Source organism: Solea senegalensis, linkage group LG7, assembly GCF_019176455.1.
Source record: "Solea senegalensis isolate Sse05_10M linkage group LG7, IFAPA_SoseM_1, whole genome shotgun sequence".
Classification (NCBI taxonomy): domain Eukaryota; kingdom Metazoa; phylum Chordata; class Actinopteri; order Pleuronectiformes; family Soleidae; genus Solea; species Solea senegalensis.
The window spans coordinates 15872238-15891743 of NC_058027.1; the positions used below are offsets into that span (position 1 = coordinate 15872238).

At 39.5% G+C, this 19506-nt stretch overlaps 2 protein-coding genes across 4 annotated transcripts in view; one reads left to right on the top strand and one right to left on the bottom strand.

Moving 5' to 3' along the window:
- Positions 1–18764, bottom strand: part of itfg1 (integrin alpha FG-GAP repeat containing 1) — a 73814-nt gene extending 55050 nt beyond the window's left edge. Inside the window, exons 1-6 of the mRNA XM_044029477.1 lie at positions 18465–18764; positions 18095–18179; positions 17720–17850; positions 17059–17116; positions 16622–16699; positions 16427–16521 (exon numbers count right to left, since the gene is read on the bottom strand). Of these exons, the coding sequence (XP_043885412.1) occupies positions 16427–16521; positions 16622–16699; positions 17059–17116; positions 17720–17850; positions 18095–18179; positions 18465–18642 (625 nt within the window). The 5' untranslated portion in view covers positions 18643–18764. The remainder of the gene's footprint in view (positions 1–16426; positions 16522–16621; positions 16700–17058; positions 17117–17719; positions 17851–18094; positions 18180–18464) is intronic.
- Positions 18765–19187: 423 nt separating this feature from the next.
- The window catches only part of phkb (phosphorylase kinase, beta), a 72838-nt gene continuing 72519 nt past the window's right edge, over positions 19188–19506 (top strand). For 2 of the 3 annotated variants that reach the window (XM_044029825.1, XM_044029824.1), the window contains exon 1: positions 19188–19268. In XM_044029825.1, the coding sequence (XP_043885760.1) occupies positions 19205–19268 (64 nt within the window). In that variant the 5' untranslated portion in view covers positions 19188–19204. The remainder of the gene's footprint in view (positions 19269–19506) is intronic. The other variant, XM_044029826.1, reaches the window with a different exon arrangement.

Consider the following 19506-nt stretch of genomic DNA (forward strand, 5'->3'; position numbering starts at 1 on the left):
ACAGCTCAAGTACACTACAACAAATGCCACACGGTAAAGTGCAGGAGCAACAGGAAGTAGTCTTTGTCTCTGTACTATACTGTGAGTATTATATGAACTAGGAAGGTTGTATCTTTCAAAGTAAAACATACTGCATGCTTTGATGCCTCAACTCACAAACATCATCTAATATCACCTACTTTTAAGTACTTTTACTAATTTTTTATTTTCGCTCTCTTTTCTTGTTACTTTGAACCCACACATTGCCATTTGAACACTTGTTTTTAACACCAGCAAAGGATAAAATACGCAAGACATTAAGATTTAAGGTATTTCCCCACACACCCCATTGGAGATAACTTATAACGATTTAGGAGAGCATACAGGAAGACATACCTTTTTCAAGGCATAAAGCTGAAATTAAACTTGCTGTCCAGCAGAGTCAACTGTCACCTCAACACTCCAGACAGTTATGTACTATGTTTATTAAGGAGAAAAATATAATTGCAAAGGTAGAATTACTTTTGCAATTGTCTCAGATCATTAAATTGGAATAAACACTGGATTTGGCTTTTAGATATCAGGTGCCAATTCTTAATTAAAAAAGTGAAGTAAAGGGAGTTAATCCAAACATAATTCTAAGGTTTAGTCTACTGAAGAGAAGAGGAGTGGAGAAGAGAAGAGAAGAGAAGAGACGAGAAGAGAAGAGAAGAGAAGAGAAGAGAAGGGAAGAGCAGTCCTTGAGTTATTCATAGCCTCTCCATCAGATTTGTTAAGGGGATTGGAAGCAATTTAAAGGCCTCCGCTGACTGTTTGACTGGAGCAGCATTATGTCTCACTATTCCATTATGTTGAGCCACGGTGTAGGGATAAAGACCAGGCTTCATATTAGCCTCTGTATAAACAGATAGGGTGATGCTAGACGGGTGCTAAGCCTCAGTGGAGTAGAAGAACTCTGACACTGAGGAGAATAGACAGCAGAAAGCTAGAGCCCAAACAATTTTCTTACTTTGTCTCACTGTCACCTTTGCTCATATCTCTTGTCTTGTCTTTGTATACACCTGCCACCGTATCTGTCCAAGTCTGACTCACAGGATAGTGGCATCATTTCCATGGAACAAGCCATAATTTGCACATTTTGATATACTCTAAATGACTATTCGCTGCATGGAACGCCTTTTTTTCTCTGGCTTGAAGTGGTGGACCCAAACACCCATTCTAGGTAAGGAAATGTTCAAGAAAACCAGCTGGATTTGCTTCAAAACCTCCCCAGTTTTCTTGCAACATGACCGGCCCAATGTGCTAATGATCAAGGATCAAAAGCTGTGGCACCCAAACTTCATGCTCTTTCACGGGAGATGCTTACAGCATTGGTTATCTGATTAACAGTCAAAGGTCTGTCATCTATCACCATGAGATGATCAATGCTTTCTTGATATGATGAGGTGATGGCTGTGGAACAGTGCCCAGACCTTGGGTCATCTTCAAGGGTCTCCCTACCCCTCTTGATTTCAGCTGTCCACTATTGCACAGTTGATCAAGCAAGAGCATCGTTCCCGTATGCAGCAACCATGTCAACATGTTCGGTCACACAAAGGTGCCAAAATTTGCACTTGTTCACGAAGACATTTATTGTCTCAAGCAGTAATTTTCAAAGACCACAATCAGCCATCAAATGTGGGTTCATCTGGAACGAAACAGTGCAAAGGTTGAAATTAATGCATGCCAAGTTGCAATGCTCTGGCATTACTTACAATTGTTCAGCCCACCCTTGTAGTCGAGTAACCTTTCACCATTACCCTAGAAAATGGCAATACTCTAAGCCCAAACTGTCTTACAACAACAGTAAGCAACTTTTAAACTTTAAAATAATTGCTTCAAACGTGTTGTTGGATCACCGACTTTTTAATTGGAAGAATGTTCACCCAGCATGAGTTACCTAGTGTTGCTTTGAAGAGCGGAGAGGTAGGAGAGCGATATTGTGCAGAGCTGTGCTGATTACTCAGTTTAAACTAGTCCCCAGTTGCTCTTATACTTGCCCTGTGCATGTGCAAGTACATACTGCACACACAAACCCATACAAATTAATTCCCACTATCCTGTCCCTGCAACCTTTGCTTTCAGCGCTGTTGAAGCTGCACTGACATTCACTGGGAGAAGTCATTTCTTACTGTGCCTGCTAGCTTCTAATTAGCTGCTTATTAAAGCACCGGTGAGCATTTATGGACCTTGCTGCAGATGCGTTTCGGCACAAAAAAGTGGGTCAGTAAGTCTGTTATGGCACGTACGGGACAATATATGCAGAAAATACTATACATAGGGCATTAACATTTAAAAAATATATACAGTGGCTTCAAAAAGTATTTAAATGCCTCCATATTTTTTCTCTCTTAATTGTATTATTCACTACCACTTGAACCGGCATCACAGACCATGAAGCTCATTGAAAGCCTATCCCAAACACACAACCAGAAGGAAAATTAAATAAAGATGCCTTTTTCTTTCTTTCTTTTTTTAAATGGAAGCACAAAAAATGCTCAAGCTTCTGTATAGACTAGTAAAATGGACTGGCTGCATCTCATGTGCAGGTTGACGCTCCAGTCAATGTTGGAGCCCCATGTGAGACCGTGGGCTGGGAAATGTATTAATATTTTGGGGACATGCTCAGTTCTGGTCACTTAAGCCTTTAATATCAAATAGATACAGCTTTTAGATTTGATTACAACATATATTCACCATGACATCATTTCAATAAGCTTATGCAACATCACAACATTTATCTCAATACACAGTTGCATCAATTTTTCACAAAGCTCTTATTCGTATTCATGTGGTGGGAGTGCTGGAATGCTGTGTTCTCTCCAGCATATTCCAAAGATTCTCAATGGGACTAAAGGTCTGAACTCTGTGGAGGCCAAACAATATCTCATGGATCATGAAATAGGAATATGCCCTAAAACCTTCATTCAATATGTGTGGGTAGTCAACTGACCCATTTTAACATCACTGAACAGTTCTTTTCTTGACTGGACATGTATAATGTGAATATTAAGCAACATAAAAACTGAAATCATACAATCATGGTATCAAACTATTTTTACAGAGGTGAGTTTTCCCATGAGCACAGGGATCCCTATCATTTTTTATTCAAAATGGTTTGGACTATAGTTGGCCATCCAGCCAGACTGCGAAAATCATGCAAGAAAAGTGTGGTCAGTTTAATTATTTAGCACTGCAGACAAAAGACTAGTTGTGACAATGATGGAAGCAATGTCTACTGGTGGTGCAGCATATACCTGTATGTATAAATTATGGCAGAAATACAATATGTTTTGTCGGGCAGCGGCAGCAGCAAGGGAGAAGAGCTATAACTCCTGGTTTAACCATGAGTAAGCAGGTTTGCAGTCAGCACGCATATATCCATAATAGCAGCTGGGTTTCAGCTCACATGTAGCTTATAAAACAACAGAACTTATTAAACAGGGGCCTTGAAGCAAGATCAAAGTAATCCAATGGTTGGTAGATGAATAACTTGAAAAGAAATGTATTAAAAGCTAAAAAAAAAAAAGATCAACATCAAACAACATTAAATATTAAATAAATAAATCCTTGAGTTTAAAATTTGACTGAGTATAATTGGTGTTAGGTGAGGTTCAGGTACTGAAGTGAGAGGCTCCAGTTGAGTTTGGAGCACAGAGATACAGGCAATGTGATACTGTTTTTACACGAGTTCATTTTTATATTTCCAATAACAAATTAGTTACTCACTCACTGCTCCCTCTGACTCTGTTTGTTGTTGGTTATGGTTATGGATAGGTTGTTAAATGAGCGCTGACATAAACAAAAACTATAAAACTTAGGCAGAAGAAAAACACCCATGAATCAGACTGATTGATACAGATAGATATTTTATTAAATTACCAATATTTCCCAAGTGTGGCAGATAATCTGATTAACTTGCCAAACCAACCCCCTATTTAATGCTTTGTGGGTGTTAATTTCAGATCCCGATTGAGAATGAAAACAATGATGACAGATTCAATTTGTCATATAAAACACTCATTTTAATGTACCCTCTCTTCTTGTTTTCCCTTCTCCAGTGTACTCCTCCAAAAGCATATTCAGCCACTGCTCACTGTTTTAGTCTTAGAGGAAATCTGAGGCAAACAACAGCAGGAACAGAAGCAGCATTGCATTCATATCCTTGTACCTGTAAAAGCCCTTGCAGCTGTAGTAGTGGTTTATCCAGGTTGCAGTGCAGAGTAGATATGACAGCTGGCACCATGGCCGCATTTGGCATTAATGTCTGATACGCTGTGTGTGTGCATGTGTCCTGTCACTTCATAAACCCTCCAAGCCGTGTGGATAGGTTGGTAGGGCAACATGAAAGGGAATTTTTTGCAAAAAAGAGTCCACAAGAGGACAGAGCCATCAGAAATGTGGGAAAGCAGAGAGGTAGCGAGGCACTACAATAAATGGGGATGGACAGACAGAGCTGAAACTCTCTTTACTTCATGTCTCTGAATAAGGCGTGATTTCCAATATCTGACGGCTGATACAGAGCAACACATACAAATGCAAAGAGTTACACACAGATAGGTTTGCAAAGCTATTCTTGTTAGGAAACTGCATTGACTGCCATTCATTTGGACAGCCTCGCCAAAGTTCTATCCCTAACCTGAACCATAACAATTACTTCCTGACACTAACCATAACCTAATCTCAGTTCAGATCATGACTTGGAAAAGATCCCTATGAAAAGCCACACACATACACACACACAGTTGAGGGCTGTATCCACTAAGGGTTACTGAGGAGATGGGCTCATGAGAGGCCGCCATGCTGATTGATCTCTTTGCTGTGTTTGTGGGGGTCATGGGACAAAATGTCCACTTTGTGTGTGTACTTAAGTATTAGGGTATGTCATTTGAATGCGTGTGGAGTGTGGATGCAATGACAAGGATGAAAGCACAAAGTCTGCGTGCTTGAACGTCTATGTTTGCGTGTCCCACTATAAGCCATCCCACAGCCTATCAGTCAAGCCCTCTGCGTTTGTCTGTTTGCATCGATTTGCTCCCCCTCGTCTCTTACCCTCGGACTGATCCATGCCTCAGATGGACAGAGAGAGGGCCTTTGGCATTCAGAAGGAAATGTCACAGCCGTCACGAGTGAAATAGATACTTAGTCTCAACAGATATTGTGGGTTGCCTTGCCCTTAGTGCTGGGAGCGAGGCAATAAGGTTAGTCTGAAAATATGCAAACCCTCAAGTCCAATTTTCTGATCTGCTGCATGTTTCAATATAAAAAAACAACAACGCAGAAGCAGAAACTGATGCACACTCAACATGCAAACAACAAAATAAGCTCAAAGCCTCAGTTCAGACAAATAAAAATGATATCTTTTAAAAATTACCAGTGAACACACCAACCAAACAGAAAAGATGCAAAAAGTTATCCACAGGACTGAAAGAGACACTCAACGAGAGCCTGTGTAGAGTAGAAGCTGCAGCAAAAAGCTGCTGTAATCAAGGATGTTGATGATGAAAATCACTGAACATCTTTGGAAACTGATTCATAGGTTGTTGTCGTATCGTCATGTCAGTCATTTTTTGCTCCAGTGAACACTACAGTTTTAGATCAACAGATGCAGCAATTTGTTTCAAAAGATTCCACAGATCCAGGGCTTCAAAAGTGTTCGAGTACTTTCAAGTGTCACAAAACAAAGGTGCTTTGTATGTTGCGCAAACTTTATATGGCATGTCACAGCAGCATAATGCACACACATCCGAAAATACAACACATGGGCTTTAGTCTGAATAACGGACTAAGTATTACTCATAATCAGGAGATTTCAAATATGCTCTTATGGCTGCCACTAAAGCCATAAAGTTACCTTTCTTCAACCTCAGACCCACAACAGAATACTTTTCAGCTTAACTCTGGGTTTATGTTGATTTCTTTTTGAAGAAACTATATCATTTTGATCAAGTAACCTGCAAACTAGTTTAAATTAAGTTTAGATTAATCAATAGATTACTCCGTAGCCCTACACTAGTTTTGAATTCCAAACAGTTACAATTACAGTATTCATTTGTAGATACTTGTCAGAGGCTGCCACCATGCTTTAAATTATTTTTCATACAATACAGCCATGATAAATGCAACTAAGTCAACGACCTCGACTGACAACACAAAATCTGTCATTTGACGGACTTTAAGATGAATAAAACACTATAACTAAACTAAGCAAAACAACACAGTGAGGTTGCATAATACAACAAGAGGGATCCATGGATGTAACAGGAGAATTTTAATGTTTGGCGAGCTAAAGTATATGAACAAGAGGTTGACCTTGTATAACATAGTGACAGTGAGGAGCCTCCCTGCAGCCTTGGAAAAATATAAACCCATATCCTCATTTACAGGTATCCCATACCTCCTATACCTTCTACCTGTGTGTGCTACAATACCCTGTACATAAAAACCATATTCTATAATATAAGATTTAAAATGTGACGCCGATTCTGTGAGGCTGGGATCCTCGGGAAGGTCATCCATGCAGTGGAGGCCTGAATGCAAAGCTTGGTCATCTCGAGCAATTCACAAGAACGTAGGGACAGCTCAGTGGTGTCAGAGAAAAAGGCCTCACAAAAAGTAACCCTAAAACAGTCCATACATAACGTGCTGATTCCGTGTGTAGAATTTGGTGGCATCTTTCAATGGAGTTGCATTTTGCAACCAACTAACTTGTCTCATTCTCCATATTAAGTGTGTCTAGGAGAATAGGATAAATATGGCAGTGCAACATGGCAGATGTAAGGGGCTAAGAAAACACAATGAGTCTTAGTTTCAGGTGATTATGCACGACTGAAAACACCATTATGAATTTTATAGCCCCTTCATTTTTACAGTATTTCGTGTACTGCTACAAAATGATTATTGATAATCTTTTTTATCATGTTCCCTTACAAGCTTCTCTAAAAATTTATAGCGAAATGCAGAATGTCAGAGTGTCCTTTTCAGAGGTGCGGGGCAGAAGAATCTGAAGCCAAATCTTCACTGGCCACCTCCACTGATATGTGGCCCTGTCCCACTGCTAGCAAGGAACCAGTGGACTGTGAAACAAGCTTTTCCAAACTTGCTCAAGGCCCACAGAGACGATTTACTTTAGTGTCGAAAGAAGCAGAAGAAAATCTTCTTATATATAACCGTGCTGTTACCTTGTCGGCTGAGAGAGAACAGTCCAGTTGAGCTGTGCAACCACGAAGACTGTACTTGTTATGAAATATGATAGTTTATTTTTATTCCTTGGTTAAAATGTCTAACAGACACTGGGGGGGTTGAAGATCATCTTTAAACATGCTTTTCTCTTTGAGAGATTTATTTTCCCCACAGGCTACAACACGGCTGACTTAGTGACTGCCATAACACTTTCAATAACGAATAAAAGCTGTCCATCAACGTCATGGCAACCACACTGCTTTATAGAATGATATGCACCCAATACCATACACACTACACACAGACGCACGCAAACACAAAAGTTACTTCAGTCACGTAAATATGAATACAAGAAGATCAGGTTCTGATCTTCTTCTTCACCATACATACACTCACACATTCAGATAACCGCAGAACTTAGCCAATGCACAATGTGAAAAGCACTGCAAAAATAATCGTCTCTGGGCCAACATATGAATACCTCCTGGACGCTGAGTGACTTCCATGCTGATCTATCAAAATGACTCATTCACAAAGGGGGCAAAACACACCGGTAGAGAATGGAGCAATGCTATTCCCGGACAAAATAATCTCCTAAAACCATTACAGGGTAGTAACTATGGCCAAACCTTCTCAAACACACACACACACACACACACACACACTCTTCAGCCTATTCCTTTGACTTTCTTTGTGTTGTACAACTCTGTATGTGTGAGCATAAAGATAAAAGCACTTTGCATGGGCTGGAACAGCATGTGTGTGAACAGTATGCACATCAATTAAGTGTGAAGACATCAAGAGCAATGTGCGTTGTATGAGCTTTAAATACACCGACAGTGCAGTTACACAAGGCATATTACACATATTATAATAAGATTCTTATAAAAGCACTCTCTGCTTTGCCTCAAAATAGACAAATTAAATGCATAGCAATATATGCAGTGGCCATGCTTGTTGTTACATACAGTATTGTCGTGTGCAGGTAAAATATGGGTCTAAGGTCCACACCAAGACCACGTCATCATCATCAAAGGCTGAAATCCAACAAGAAACCTTAACAGCCAATTTTAACGACTTAAATCAAATTAATAGATTCAAGTCAAGTTTATTTTTATTGCACCAAATCATAGCATAAGGCACTTAAAATAGTGAGGTTGAAAACTACCATTATTGTAGTAAAAACAATTCACGTAATGAGCAAGCACTTGGCAACAGTGGAGAGAATAAAAATCCCTGTAACAGAACAAAAAGAGTAATAGTGGGCAGGGCCGTCTGACTTGGACGTTTCACATAATGAACGTAGCAGCACAGGGATCTAACGAGGATCCAGAGAAAGGGGTGATGGCTGGTTTGACCATGCAGGAAGGAAGAAACTTTTTCCTTTTTCTTTTTTTTTTCCCTTGCTGTGGTTTCTCTGGAGTTTCTCCTGCAGCGTTCTCACATGTGCTCACTTGGGCATTTAGGGAAGATTAGGGAGCTGGCAGGAGAATCTCAGGAGACTCCCTGGAGTTCAGTATCAGCTCCACTTATTTAGTTACAGCAAACAATAATACGATTTTACAGCCACACTGGTGGGTCTCTGAGGCAGGAGTTACGTATAGATAGCAGTGATAACAGGCTAGTGGTCATTAACATTCACAATGCAACAGGCTAATGTTAAACTTAATTATAATGAACACAGCCTTTTGATGAGCTGGACTCGACAAACGGCTGAATTCTCTGGGAACCATTTACTAGATCAGTGTTTTTATATGGGGAGTCATTTCAAACCACAATGACCCAATTCAAAGTTGGCATATTTGTATGTCATATGCCATTTCTGACCATTTTTACTGTTACCCATGTGAGGGTCCCAACCCAGTCTCTGGGAATGACTGCACTACATGATTACAGATCATCTGCTGTGTGTTTTAAACCTACTTGTGGTGACAATCATAATCTGTGTCAAACTTCATTGCCACCGACCTGCTCAAAAATTCAATTTACCATCCAAACATGCCAACTTCACGGTGGCTTTAGAGGAAAAAATAAATCAAATCTCAGAGTAGGTTGCCATAGCCTAAATTAAAGAGAAATCTCATATCAATATTGTCAACTTTGTACAGTAGACATCCATGTTATTTCCTTTATGGAAAGAGAATTTATGTTGGGACAGAAAAAAATGGGAAGACAGTATGACCACAGGCTATGGTCACAGTACTGTGGGTTTCAGAGAGGAAATACTCCGCCTCATTTATTCCTATCATTCATTTATCTGCAAAAACACCTGTGCTCATCAAAATAAGCGGTGTCTATTTTGTCTGTTTGACTCTGTGCCAACTATTATGAAAACGGAGATGTCACAAACGAACAACACCTCAAAGTGGTGCTCACATGCCTGTGTAGGCTTAGTCCTACTACTCACACTGTGCCAGTATTTTCTTTCAATTGAAACCTGACTTTTCCAAATCCTCACCAAATTAGCTTGATTTCTGTGTACGGGGAAATGTAAATTTCCATTCCCTTCAGCATGTTTCATTATTGGGGACAAACATCGTCAGCCTAAAAGTGAATCAAATTTTTGTCCGCAATAACTGATTTTGTGTAGCTACAGTTAACCACACAATACAGTAATTGTCAATTATATATCTCTGTTTCTTTTATTAGACAGTTCCGCATAATGAAGTTATGTGTGTGAAGTAGACATACTGTAGCTAAATCAATGAGAATGCCTTTCTGAATTGGCTGTAATGAGCATGTTTGTTGGGTTGCTTATGTTTATGGCAGGATCAATATCATTGAATCTGATTATGTGTAGGGGATGGGCAATAAAACAATAACTTTCCCTCAATATAAAAATAAGATACACTTGATATCACTTTGAAAGAAGTCATTTCATCCACGTTTTGACAGAAAAGGTGCTTTGAACGAATCATGTGGCTGAAATGTCAGGTTGACATTTCTCACGGTGTGTGAGACAAGCAGGGGGAGGCACGAGTGGTAATGTTTTCACCAACACGCCAGAAGTGAGAGCGAGAGAAAATCCTAACATAACCTAGAGCGACAGTGTTATAAGAAGAAGCAGAAGAAGACACCTGAAGCAGTGCCATCCCCTGGAGAACACAAAATGCAAAACTTTACAGTCCGAGACGCAAGTACAGTATGTGCCAATGGTTCTCCCGTTAAAGCCATAATGTCTTCACCGTCTTCAACAAAAATGCTGATATCACATACACAATTGCATTTATAACCAAAGACATGGTGCAATCAAGCACGGTGTAAATTAACGAATTTAAGCAGCTGATAAAAGTAATCAACCCTCGTTTACAACTCTCTGGCCACAAACGTTTCTCTCAGACAGTTCTTTCCCTGCTTTAAACTGCAGAGAGAGAACACTGCTTCCAAGTTGAATTGGTCAAGTCACATGTACGTATGTTTGTTTGGTTTTTCATTCATTTACAGAACGTGCTACAGTTGCCATGTGCAACTTCTACACAAAGAAGCAATATTTTCACCTTTTACAAGCTTGACAGAAATATTGATGTGAATTATATCGTATCCATATCGAATAATAAGGATATCGTGATAAGATTCTTTTCCATATCGGCCAGCCCTAACTGTATGGTTAGCCGACATCACATGTACAAGGGGAGAGCTCCCCTTGGTTTACTGGATGATGGGAACAAAACGTGCGTTAAACACAATGTCAACAAACCAATAAACCCCAGAAAAGGTGAGCAATGAAACATAAATGTTTGATAGTGTCGTGATTACTAATTTGGCCATTAAAAAATACCTTGGCCTGACATCCAAATGTAAACATAATCCCTGCATAATCAGTTATTTCTCTTGCTCAAACTAAAGTGTGTGCCCCCACCACTACTGAATTATGAGCCAGACAATCAGCATGACACTTCGATACAGAGCTAGTTTAATTAGATGCTGCTCATAGTATTACCATATGCATTGCCCAGCAACGGTTCTTTAAGCCAATATTGCCGTCTTTGTGCACGTTCTGCCAAAATGGCATGTACATATAATTAGTTTGCAATTAAGACCATGATTTCCATAAAAATGTCCTCTTCATAGCGTCATAGCTCTTTCTGAATTGACTTTATGTGATATAATCCTGCACCATTGCATAGACAGATGCAAGACTGGTAAATATTCCCAGTCCATACCACTGAAATAATTGGAGCATCTCCTGTGGTAGTTTGGTTTTGATGGTGACACCTGCTCAAATCAGCCATCTATTCAACTAAGATAATCCTCCCAGCTGCCCTGCAAAAACTGCTCGGCTTATTAGTTGTCACTGTGGTGAAAAGTAACCTGAACAGATCAATTACATCAACAAAGCCAGTTCAATGCTGAATGAGGATTGAAGATAATGACATACTATTTTTTTTTTTTTCATGACCAGTGTTTGTAGGTGCAAAATACACCCACCTATCTGTAAAAATCAGTATGGTTTACAGCGTATTCACAGTGTAAAATGACCGCAAGTCAAGTTAGCATCCCTTAAATGTATGTGACATTTTTTTCACTTTTGACTTTACACACTTTCTGAAACTCCTCATTGTGTGAGGACAAACACAACACAAGTTGGTATAAAAAAACCTGTGTGTAACACAGGGCTGCTGTGAATGGATTGTGGTTTAAAACACTGGCTCGAAGAAGATGCTAGTAACAATGGAGATTACAAGACACATGCAGTATGTTGCTGCCAGGCTGGTTGGCTGGAGAGTCTGAAAACAGGAGCTACAGAAGGCCTTGACAAAAGCCTGGAAATAATTTCAGATTGTCTTTCACTGAAATCATAGTGAGGTCAGCCACTATTACCAATTCACCATCAACAGACTATTTACAGCTATGACACTGGGCTGAGATTAAAGTTGTGAAACAACCCTGTAGCAGCCCTCATCTTCCTTGGACCACACTTAACACAATTCTTCACTGTATTACAGTACTGGCAGGTGAGAGATGGAGGCACAGATTTGTTCCTCAACATACAAACGGCCTGCCAAGTGTTTTTTCTCAGTTTGTTTTGCAGCCCTGTGTGTTTTACATGAGGCATTGTTATACCTTTATTATCATACTATCAGAATCTTTAAAAGCATCATAGTTGATAGGGCGTTATCATTAGTTCTCTATATTTATCTTGACCTCGCTAAACACTAGGACCTAGACTTTTTTCACATCTCACTCTTTCCCTGCTAGAATGTGCAGCTACATTCGTAGCATTTAGAGGAGCAGGTGGTCACAGCCAGTCAAACAGTGAGCTGTGCTGAGGGCTGACCCAAGTGTTTTGCTCATCATCCTCCCACCATTCATCAGCTCCCACTTAGGTTTGTTCCTCCACCACTTCCTGCCTACTTTCCCTTTCTCTCACACGTGCTCCCTCCATCTGTATGCCCTCATAGAAAGTGGCAGCCGAGGAGTCTGCAGGTTTTTTTCTTTCATTGGCTCTAATCCATCCATCTATCTTCTACCAGTTTAATCCTCCACATGAGGGTCGCGGAGGGTGCTGTGCCAATCTCAGCTGACGTAGGGCGATAGGCGGGGTACGCCCTGGACAGGTCGCCAGTCCATCACAGGACCATATATAGAGACAAACAACCATTCACTCACAAACCTATGGTCAATTTAGAGTGTTCAATTTGCCTAATCGCCAAATCTGCATGTTTTTGGACTGTGGCTGTGACTGAGGAAACCACAAAACCTGTGAAAACCCACACACACACGGGGAGAACATTCAACCTCCATACAGAAATGTGTGAAATGTGTTTGTGTGAGAATCGGTGACTGAATATACAGCAGGGAGACATGACAGCTCCCTCTTTTAGATTCAGTCAAAAGATTGTGATTGCTCTCTGTGTGAAGTGTAGGTCAGAAACCCTGCTCCCTGCATTACAAATGGAAAGGGCAAATCCTCTTTTTCAAAGTCCTTTTTTTTTGTTTTGATTAAAAAATATAAATCATGAAATATCATGATGGCAGCTGACATTGACGTGGCTTCACTTACCAACACAAATTGGCAAAACATGGATCCAAGATTGCTTATAAACTTTTTTTTTTTTTTAAATAGTATGCTGATACAGAGAGTGACAAAATAAAAGTGGAAAGCTAAATTGTTGGTCATTGCCAAATCAATGAAAAACAAGGTTCAATCCGACAATATCCAACCATTTAAATATTCTGTCATAAAATGTGGATGTTAACTGACAGTTTCCTAATCCCTTGACAGATTAAATATGAATTAACTGCTCTGGTTAAATTGTGGAAGCCCATTAAATAAACCACATGACACAAAAAGATACCTGCAGTGAGTATGACTTGACTAAATCCTCTCTGAATACCTTGAACATGAGGATTAGTTTCCAAAGGGGGGAAAAAAAACATCCTACCATAAGCCTAAGTGACAGTGCTACACTAAGTGGGCTGGGCAGGAAGAAGATGTTGTAAAACAAGAACAGGGTGATTTCTTCATTCACTGGTGAAGAAAATAGCTATTCCCTTCTCTCTTAGTCAACTTGAAAATTGGTGGAATTAAATATGTTTTTTCTGGTTATTCAAGTTTCTTCAAGCTAAACGTTGTGGTATGCACTTCAGTAGGAATGTCTATGAGTTGTGTGTGAAGTTTAAAAGCTACATCACTTCTGCCTTCTGTTAGCTCCCCGTTACATGCAAAGAGTTTAGTGTTACAAACCAAGAATGATCTAAAAAAGTGGAAAACAATTAACTTCAAGTTTGTAAAAGGAAAAGGTCTGCATGACTTGTATGTCTTCATGCACCCAGACATCATGTTTGCAGCTGGAAGCCAAACTCATCACTGCCGTTTATAGGTGAGCAGGTTCATCCTGTGATACTGACAACTCAGAAAATGAGCGGGGAAGTGATTGTAAGTGGGACGAGATTGCAAATGAGCTGCTGATTATACACCACAGGATGTTGGACTGAAAGTTATGTTTTGAAAGTAAAATGTTCAAGCTTTTTTTTTTTTTACTAATTTACTAGGTTTTCAAACCTATAAAAGCTTAAGGGCTTGTTTTATTTAAATGAATGACAACTATACTGTAGTCGGCTGTATGTATAAACTACTTTGCAGTATACGAGAGTGGATGAGCAGTGAATGTGAAATCATGCATGGTCTTTAAAGCAAACAGGATCATTTAGCCATCCATGAACTTAATGACCCAAGATGCTACTGTGCTTTTGTTCCTGAGCTACCCCTTCCTGTCTTCTGATCAGTGGCGGTCCTTCCATAGAGTGCACTAGGGCGCCAACCCACCAGTCTGACATGAAGAAGAATATAGGTATCATCTAAAACAATTTAGAGCTACACATAATACAGTCTGTGACTACCGCGTGGAATCTGCATTCAAATGTAGTTCAAAAATGTTCTGTCGCTCGTTTACAGTGAGTGCCGGTCAAGTGATGTATTTCCGGTTCCTTTAGGGCGCACAACTCTTTACCATAGTCTCTCACTAGAGTGGCACATGCACACAGGCATGCCTTTGCAATCCAAAAGATAGGAAAAGTCTTAGGCACACAATTTAGGAATCATGCATTTGAGGCAATTTTGGCATATCTTCAACATGTAAGTCTATAAAGGGACAGATTTTTGATCCATCATGGGGACTGTGCTGATACTGAAAGACAATTGGTGCAAAACACCACAGTTAAAATATGGGGTGCGGACTTTGAGGGGCGGGATTATGTGGCACTGAACTTTGAATTCTGGACAAAAACATTTATTCCTGTGGACAGCAACATTGCACCTCTTGTGTATATACTGTATGTAATGTACAGTATAATGTATATAGTTACCTTAACCAACACACACACACAAACAACTCCGGCACTCCCTCTCCCTTGTTCGACCACTCACTCAATACGAGTAGTACACACTTGCTCAACTCCGCCACTACCTCTCTCTTACTCAACCACTCATTCAATACAAGCGCCTGCGCTTCTCTCTTGCTGGAGCACTTACTTGTGCTCATGCATATTAAAATACTGCTGAAATTTTGAAAAATACCGTGATATAAATTTTTTTTCATATCACCCAGCACCGCTGAACAGCTCAAAAACCTCTTCTTGCTACGAGCAGAAGTTCCAAACCGCTCTTGTCCCAACTGCCTCTCCAAGACCAAGCTAAACAATACACCGGCATGAGTGAAATCCTCGGTGAACAGGTGCATTGCCCACGTGTGGTTCCATTGTATGAGAGACACAACTCACAATAGCTTGTCACCAAACAGTGACACAAGCTGCTAACTGTGGTCTACCTAGAAGTCGCAACACTTGCAGTTAGTTGTTGCTCCATTGTTACCTGAAGCTTTCTGAAACAGCATGAAATGCAATGTGTGTACATCCAACCATATATCTTCTATGACTGACACATGTGTCTGGTCTGTGACAGCACCTGTGAATGTCATGAGAGGTAGATTTCAACCTTTGGAAAATTATAATATAAATTTCTCTGGCGCGCGTCTATCGCTATGGAACCGGGAAGAATCAAGCACGTCTCCCATGGGTTCTGAGTTGAGTCTGCCACTTATCTGTCAATCAAAAAAAAGGAAAGGGGCGGGCTTCACAATAGTCTACTCCTGAGCAGTGCTCACTTTAGCGGATACTCCACCTTGTGGCCAAAAGGAGAAACCACACCATATGCTACTTCTCATTTCAGAAACTGGAGCACAGATACTATTTTGTGAGCGACAAAAGCGACTATTTTGTGAGCGATTAAAATTATAGCCTCTTAACATTTGAAATGAATAACTTGAAAGATATATAGGGAGGGGGTGGCTTATTCTGTTATCATTTCTCTTCCTTACACTCGTGTAGTCATATTTCCATCATTTGTTTTTGTTGTTGTTGTTGTTTCTTTACTTTTTTGAAATAACAGTTTGCAGTGCAGTTGCACTAAATACAGTTTCATCTGCCACCAACGCCTACAACACACAGTCTTGGGATTTTGTTTTCTTTGTTTCTATATAAATTCCTTGAAGCAGAGGATAACTAAAATAAACTTAACCCTCCAATTTACCTGCCTCCAAGACTTAATTTCTTCCCACACAAAGCTGCACATCTAAAATAAAAAATTCTCGTTTAAAAGTAAATGGAACTGTGGTACTTCTGCACCCAACTGGATTACAATTATTATTATGTATTACATAAACTGCAGACTACATACACTGGAAGCTTCACAGTGTTGGATATCAATTAAATACCACAGACTTACCAGCGGTGAAGTCCTTGCTGAGATCAATGAAAGCATTAGAGTGAGGGACACGCATTTTGACAGGTGAACTCAGTGCATTCCGCCAATCTTGGACCCTGAAGAGAAGAACACAGACGCAAGAATAGAAATTAAAAGTTATGACAACAACAGAAATAAACATAGGAAATTGTCAGGCAACACTAGGGATGACATTACCTTTTGGTGAGATAGCAAACTTCTGTAGATCCCTGGTTGGTGGATCCAAAAATATCTGGAACCATGTCCCCATTGAAACTGTGGGAGATTTGTGTGAATAAAATCAAACATTTTATTAAAACCGTTTAAATAAGTTGACATTTGAATTGATATTGTACAACTAATTATGGTCCTGCAAAAACACTACTATGTGAGGTGTGGAGAAGTAGTTCAGCTTCTGTAGTTAAGATTACAATTTAGTGGTGGTGTTGCTCTTGACCACAAGATATTAAAAACATTGGTGTTTCTTAGGATTGTAAGATGTCATTAACTTTTCAAAATTGTTTATGTTAACACAATACAGTATTTCAAAAGCATGTTTTATTGGTAAGCATACACAGTATTCTAAGCAAAATCTCTGCAGATTTTATATGAACACTATTCAGGTGGATACTTACTCCATAACAAGAGGTTGATCTGTGAAGGTCTTGTTCAGAGTCATCCAACCACTCATATCTGCATTAGGGATTGGAAAGTCTCTCAGAGCTCTACGTAAATCACATCAGGCTAACAGTTTAAATTTCTGACTGTAAATAAAAAACATATTTTCACAAGTACCGCTTCTAATTTCACTGTAATCAACAATAATAAAGGTTCTCTATTTAATTACATTCTAATCACTTCAATTATCTTCTACATGCAATCAAAAAATGTGAAGTCATTGTCATGTTACATTTTTCTAATCAAGACTGAATGATACCAGGTTAAGTGTCCAAGTAAACCATGACAATGTTATGGTGAGTCAGCTTAACAGCACTAAGACCCTGAAACAAATAAATGGCATTCAACCATTAATGAGCTCTTATATACTTCTTTGACTAAAAAATACACTTTCAATTCACAATTAACATAAACCTCAAATATTCTATGGAAAGAAAGGGGCCTATTTTGTAAGGTTTCAAACATATTTTTATTATTGTAAATATGTCAGGCTATAGTGTAAGTAGCTCATCCTAAAATTCACGTCAGTGGTGTAGGGAACTTTGGTTCTCTGTAGGCCAGAGGAAAACACATTTGTGCTCCCTGTCCTACCTCCACCATGAGCAGCATGAGCTGTACCTAATGTCCGGTTGTTCCCCCAGAAGATGAAAACTGTTGTTATTGTTGGGCTGGTCTGAGCTGTAAGAAGGACATCCATCTGTGAGTCGCCATCATAATCTCCAGGGACCACACTGGTGATGATGGTGTCCCTTCAACAGGAAGCATATAGAAGATTGATTAGTGGAGCTTCTGTTTTTGCTCTGTTCCTATGCAAACAACCCCTCCTACAAAGCAAACATAACCACCAGATACACAAGACACAGTGTCCTGCCTATTTCAGCACTGCTGAACAGAATGAATGAGAACATTACATTTAAGAAGTCAAAAGTTTATGAATTTATAAATTAGAAATGATTATAAATGTTTGACTGAAAGGTAAATGTGTATATTTACCTTGGCAAAAGGTCTTTCGTGATATTGATTTTGGGTTTGAAGTAAGGGGTTTTCGGGTCAGCCAAGAAAATCACCAACTGAGACTCTGAAACAGTGAGAAATCAACACAAACATTACATTAAACAGATCTCCATTATTATAATAATTATTATTATTATTATTTGTTTTTTCTTGTTTTTACAACGAACAAGGAACAACCTGTAACAACCTGCCACTGTACAGTTAAACTCCACTATAATGGTTAGTGTTAGATATGAATTTCGATCCATCATTGTCTCCACATTACACGTAAACCTTACTGTATTATACGTTTCTACATATGCGTAGAAATACGTGGTTATTTAGCTTTAGTATTGAAGCATCGACATACGTTCTCTGATGATGAAGATGTCCGTCTGTTTATCCGAGTTAAAATCCCCGAACGCTGCCACCGTCCCGTAATTTTCGGCACCGAAAAGGTCCACAGTTACATCCTGAAGAGCAAATGTGCTATACGGTCCTACAAAAACTAATACAGCGGCTAAACTATTTAATTTGATGATCCACATTCTGCTGTCTCTTCAGCTGTACACAACACCAACTGCAATACGGCACTCTGATTTACGTCAGGCAGAGACTGCAGCTTTTTGAATTTTAAACGACGTTATATGTTCAATGTCGATTTTTGTTTCGGGTGTTAATTTGTATATCTATTCTGTTCTGTTTTCCCATTTACTTGGTAAGACGTCGAACTATTATGGACGAATAAGGATAAACAATGTGATGTTTGCGCTTCCTTATTTTACGTTAGTGTCGTGCAACCGAGATGGCTTGACAGTTGACTGGTGCGTCAAGCGAAAAAGATTTAGATAGATCTAAGCCGGAAAAGCGGGAAGGTTAATTATAAATAAACGTTTAACAAACTGGGAAATAATCACGGCACTGCGAACATACAGCATTCATTTCAATTAATTACATTTTTTTTTAAAACTGTTTGCTAACACATCGTGTTTTGTCTTATCGCTGCTTATAAATAACTGCAGCTGGTCAGGAGAATTATATCTGTCTTTTATTTTGAAGGTATTAACCGGAAATTACAAAACCTGCTGACGATTTTGAGACTCTGTAAACATGGCGAGTCTTGCAGATGTCGGCTGGAAACTCCTGGAATTCAAAGGCCGATTAAAACGAGCAGGTCTGACGTTTTACTTTTATTGTACAAAATAACTCGCCTGTTGGTTGCTTGCTTTTTGTGTCTGTGCTTGTGTGAGATTGTGTGCTTATAAGGTTGCATAGTACGGTGTTAAAAGTGACTTGTGGCCATTTGTCCACTGTAGAGTGCAAGTCTGAAAGGTCAGACGAGCTATTTTAAGAGTCTCTCACCAGGTCACTAGTTAGAAGTACTTAGTGTAGTGCATTAGATGGTATTTTCC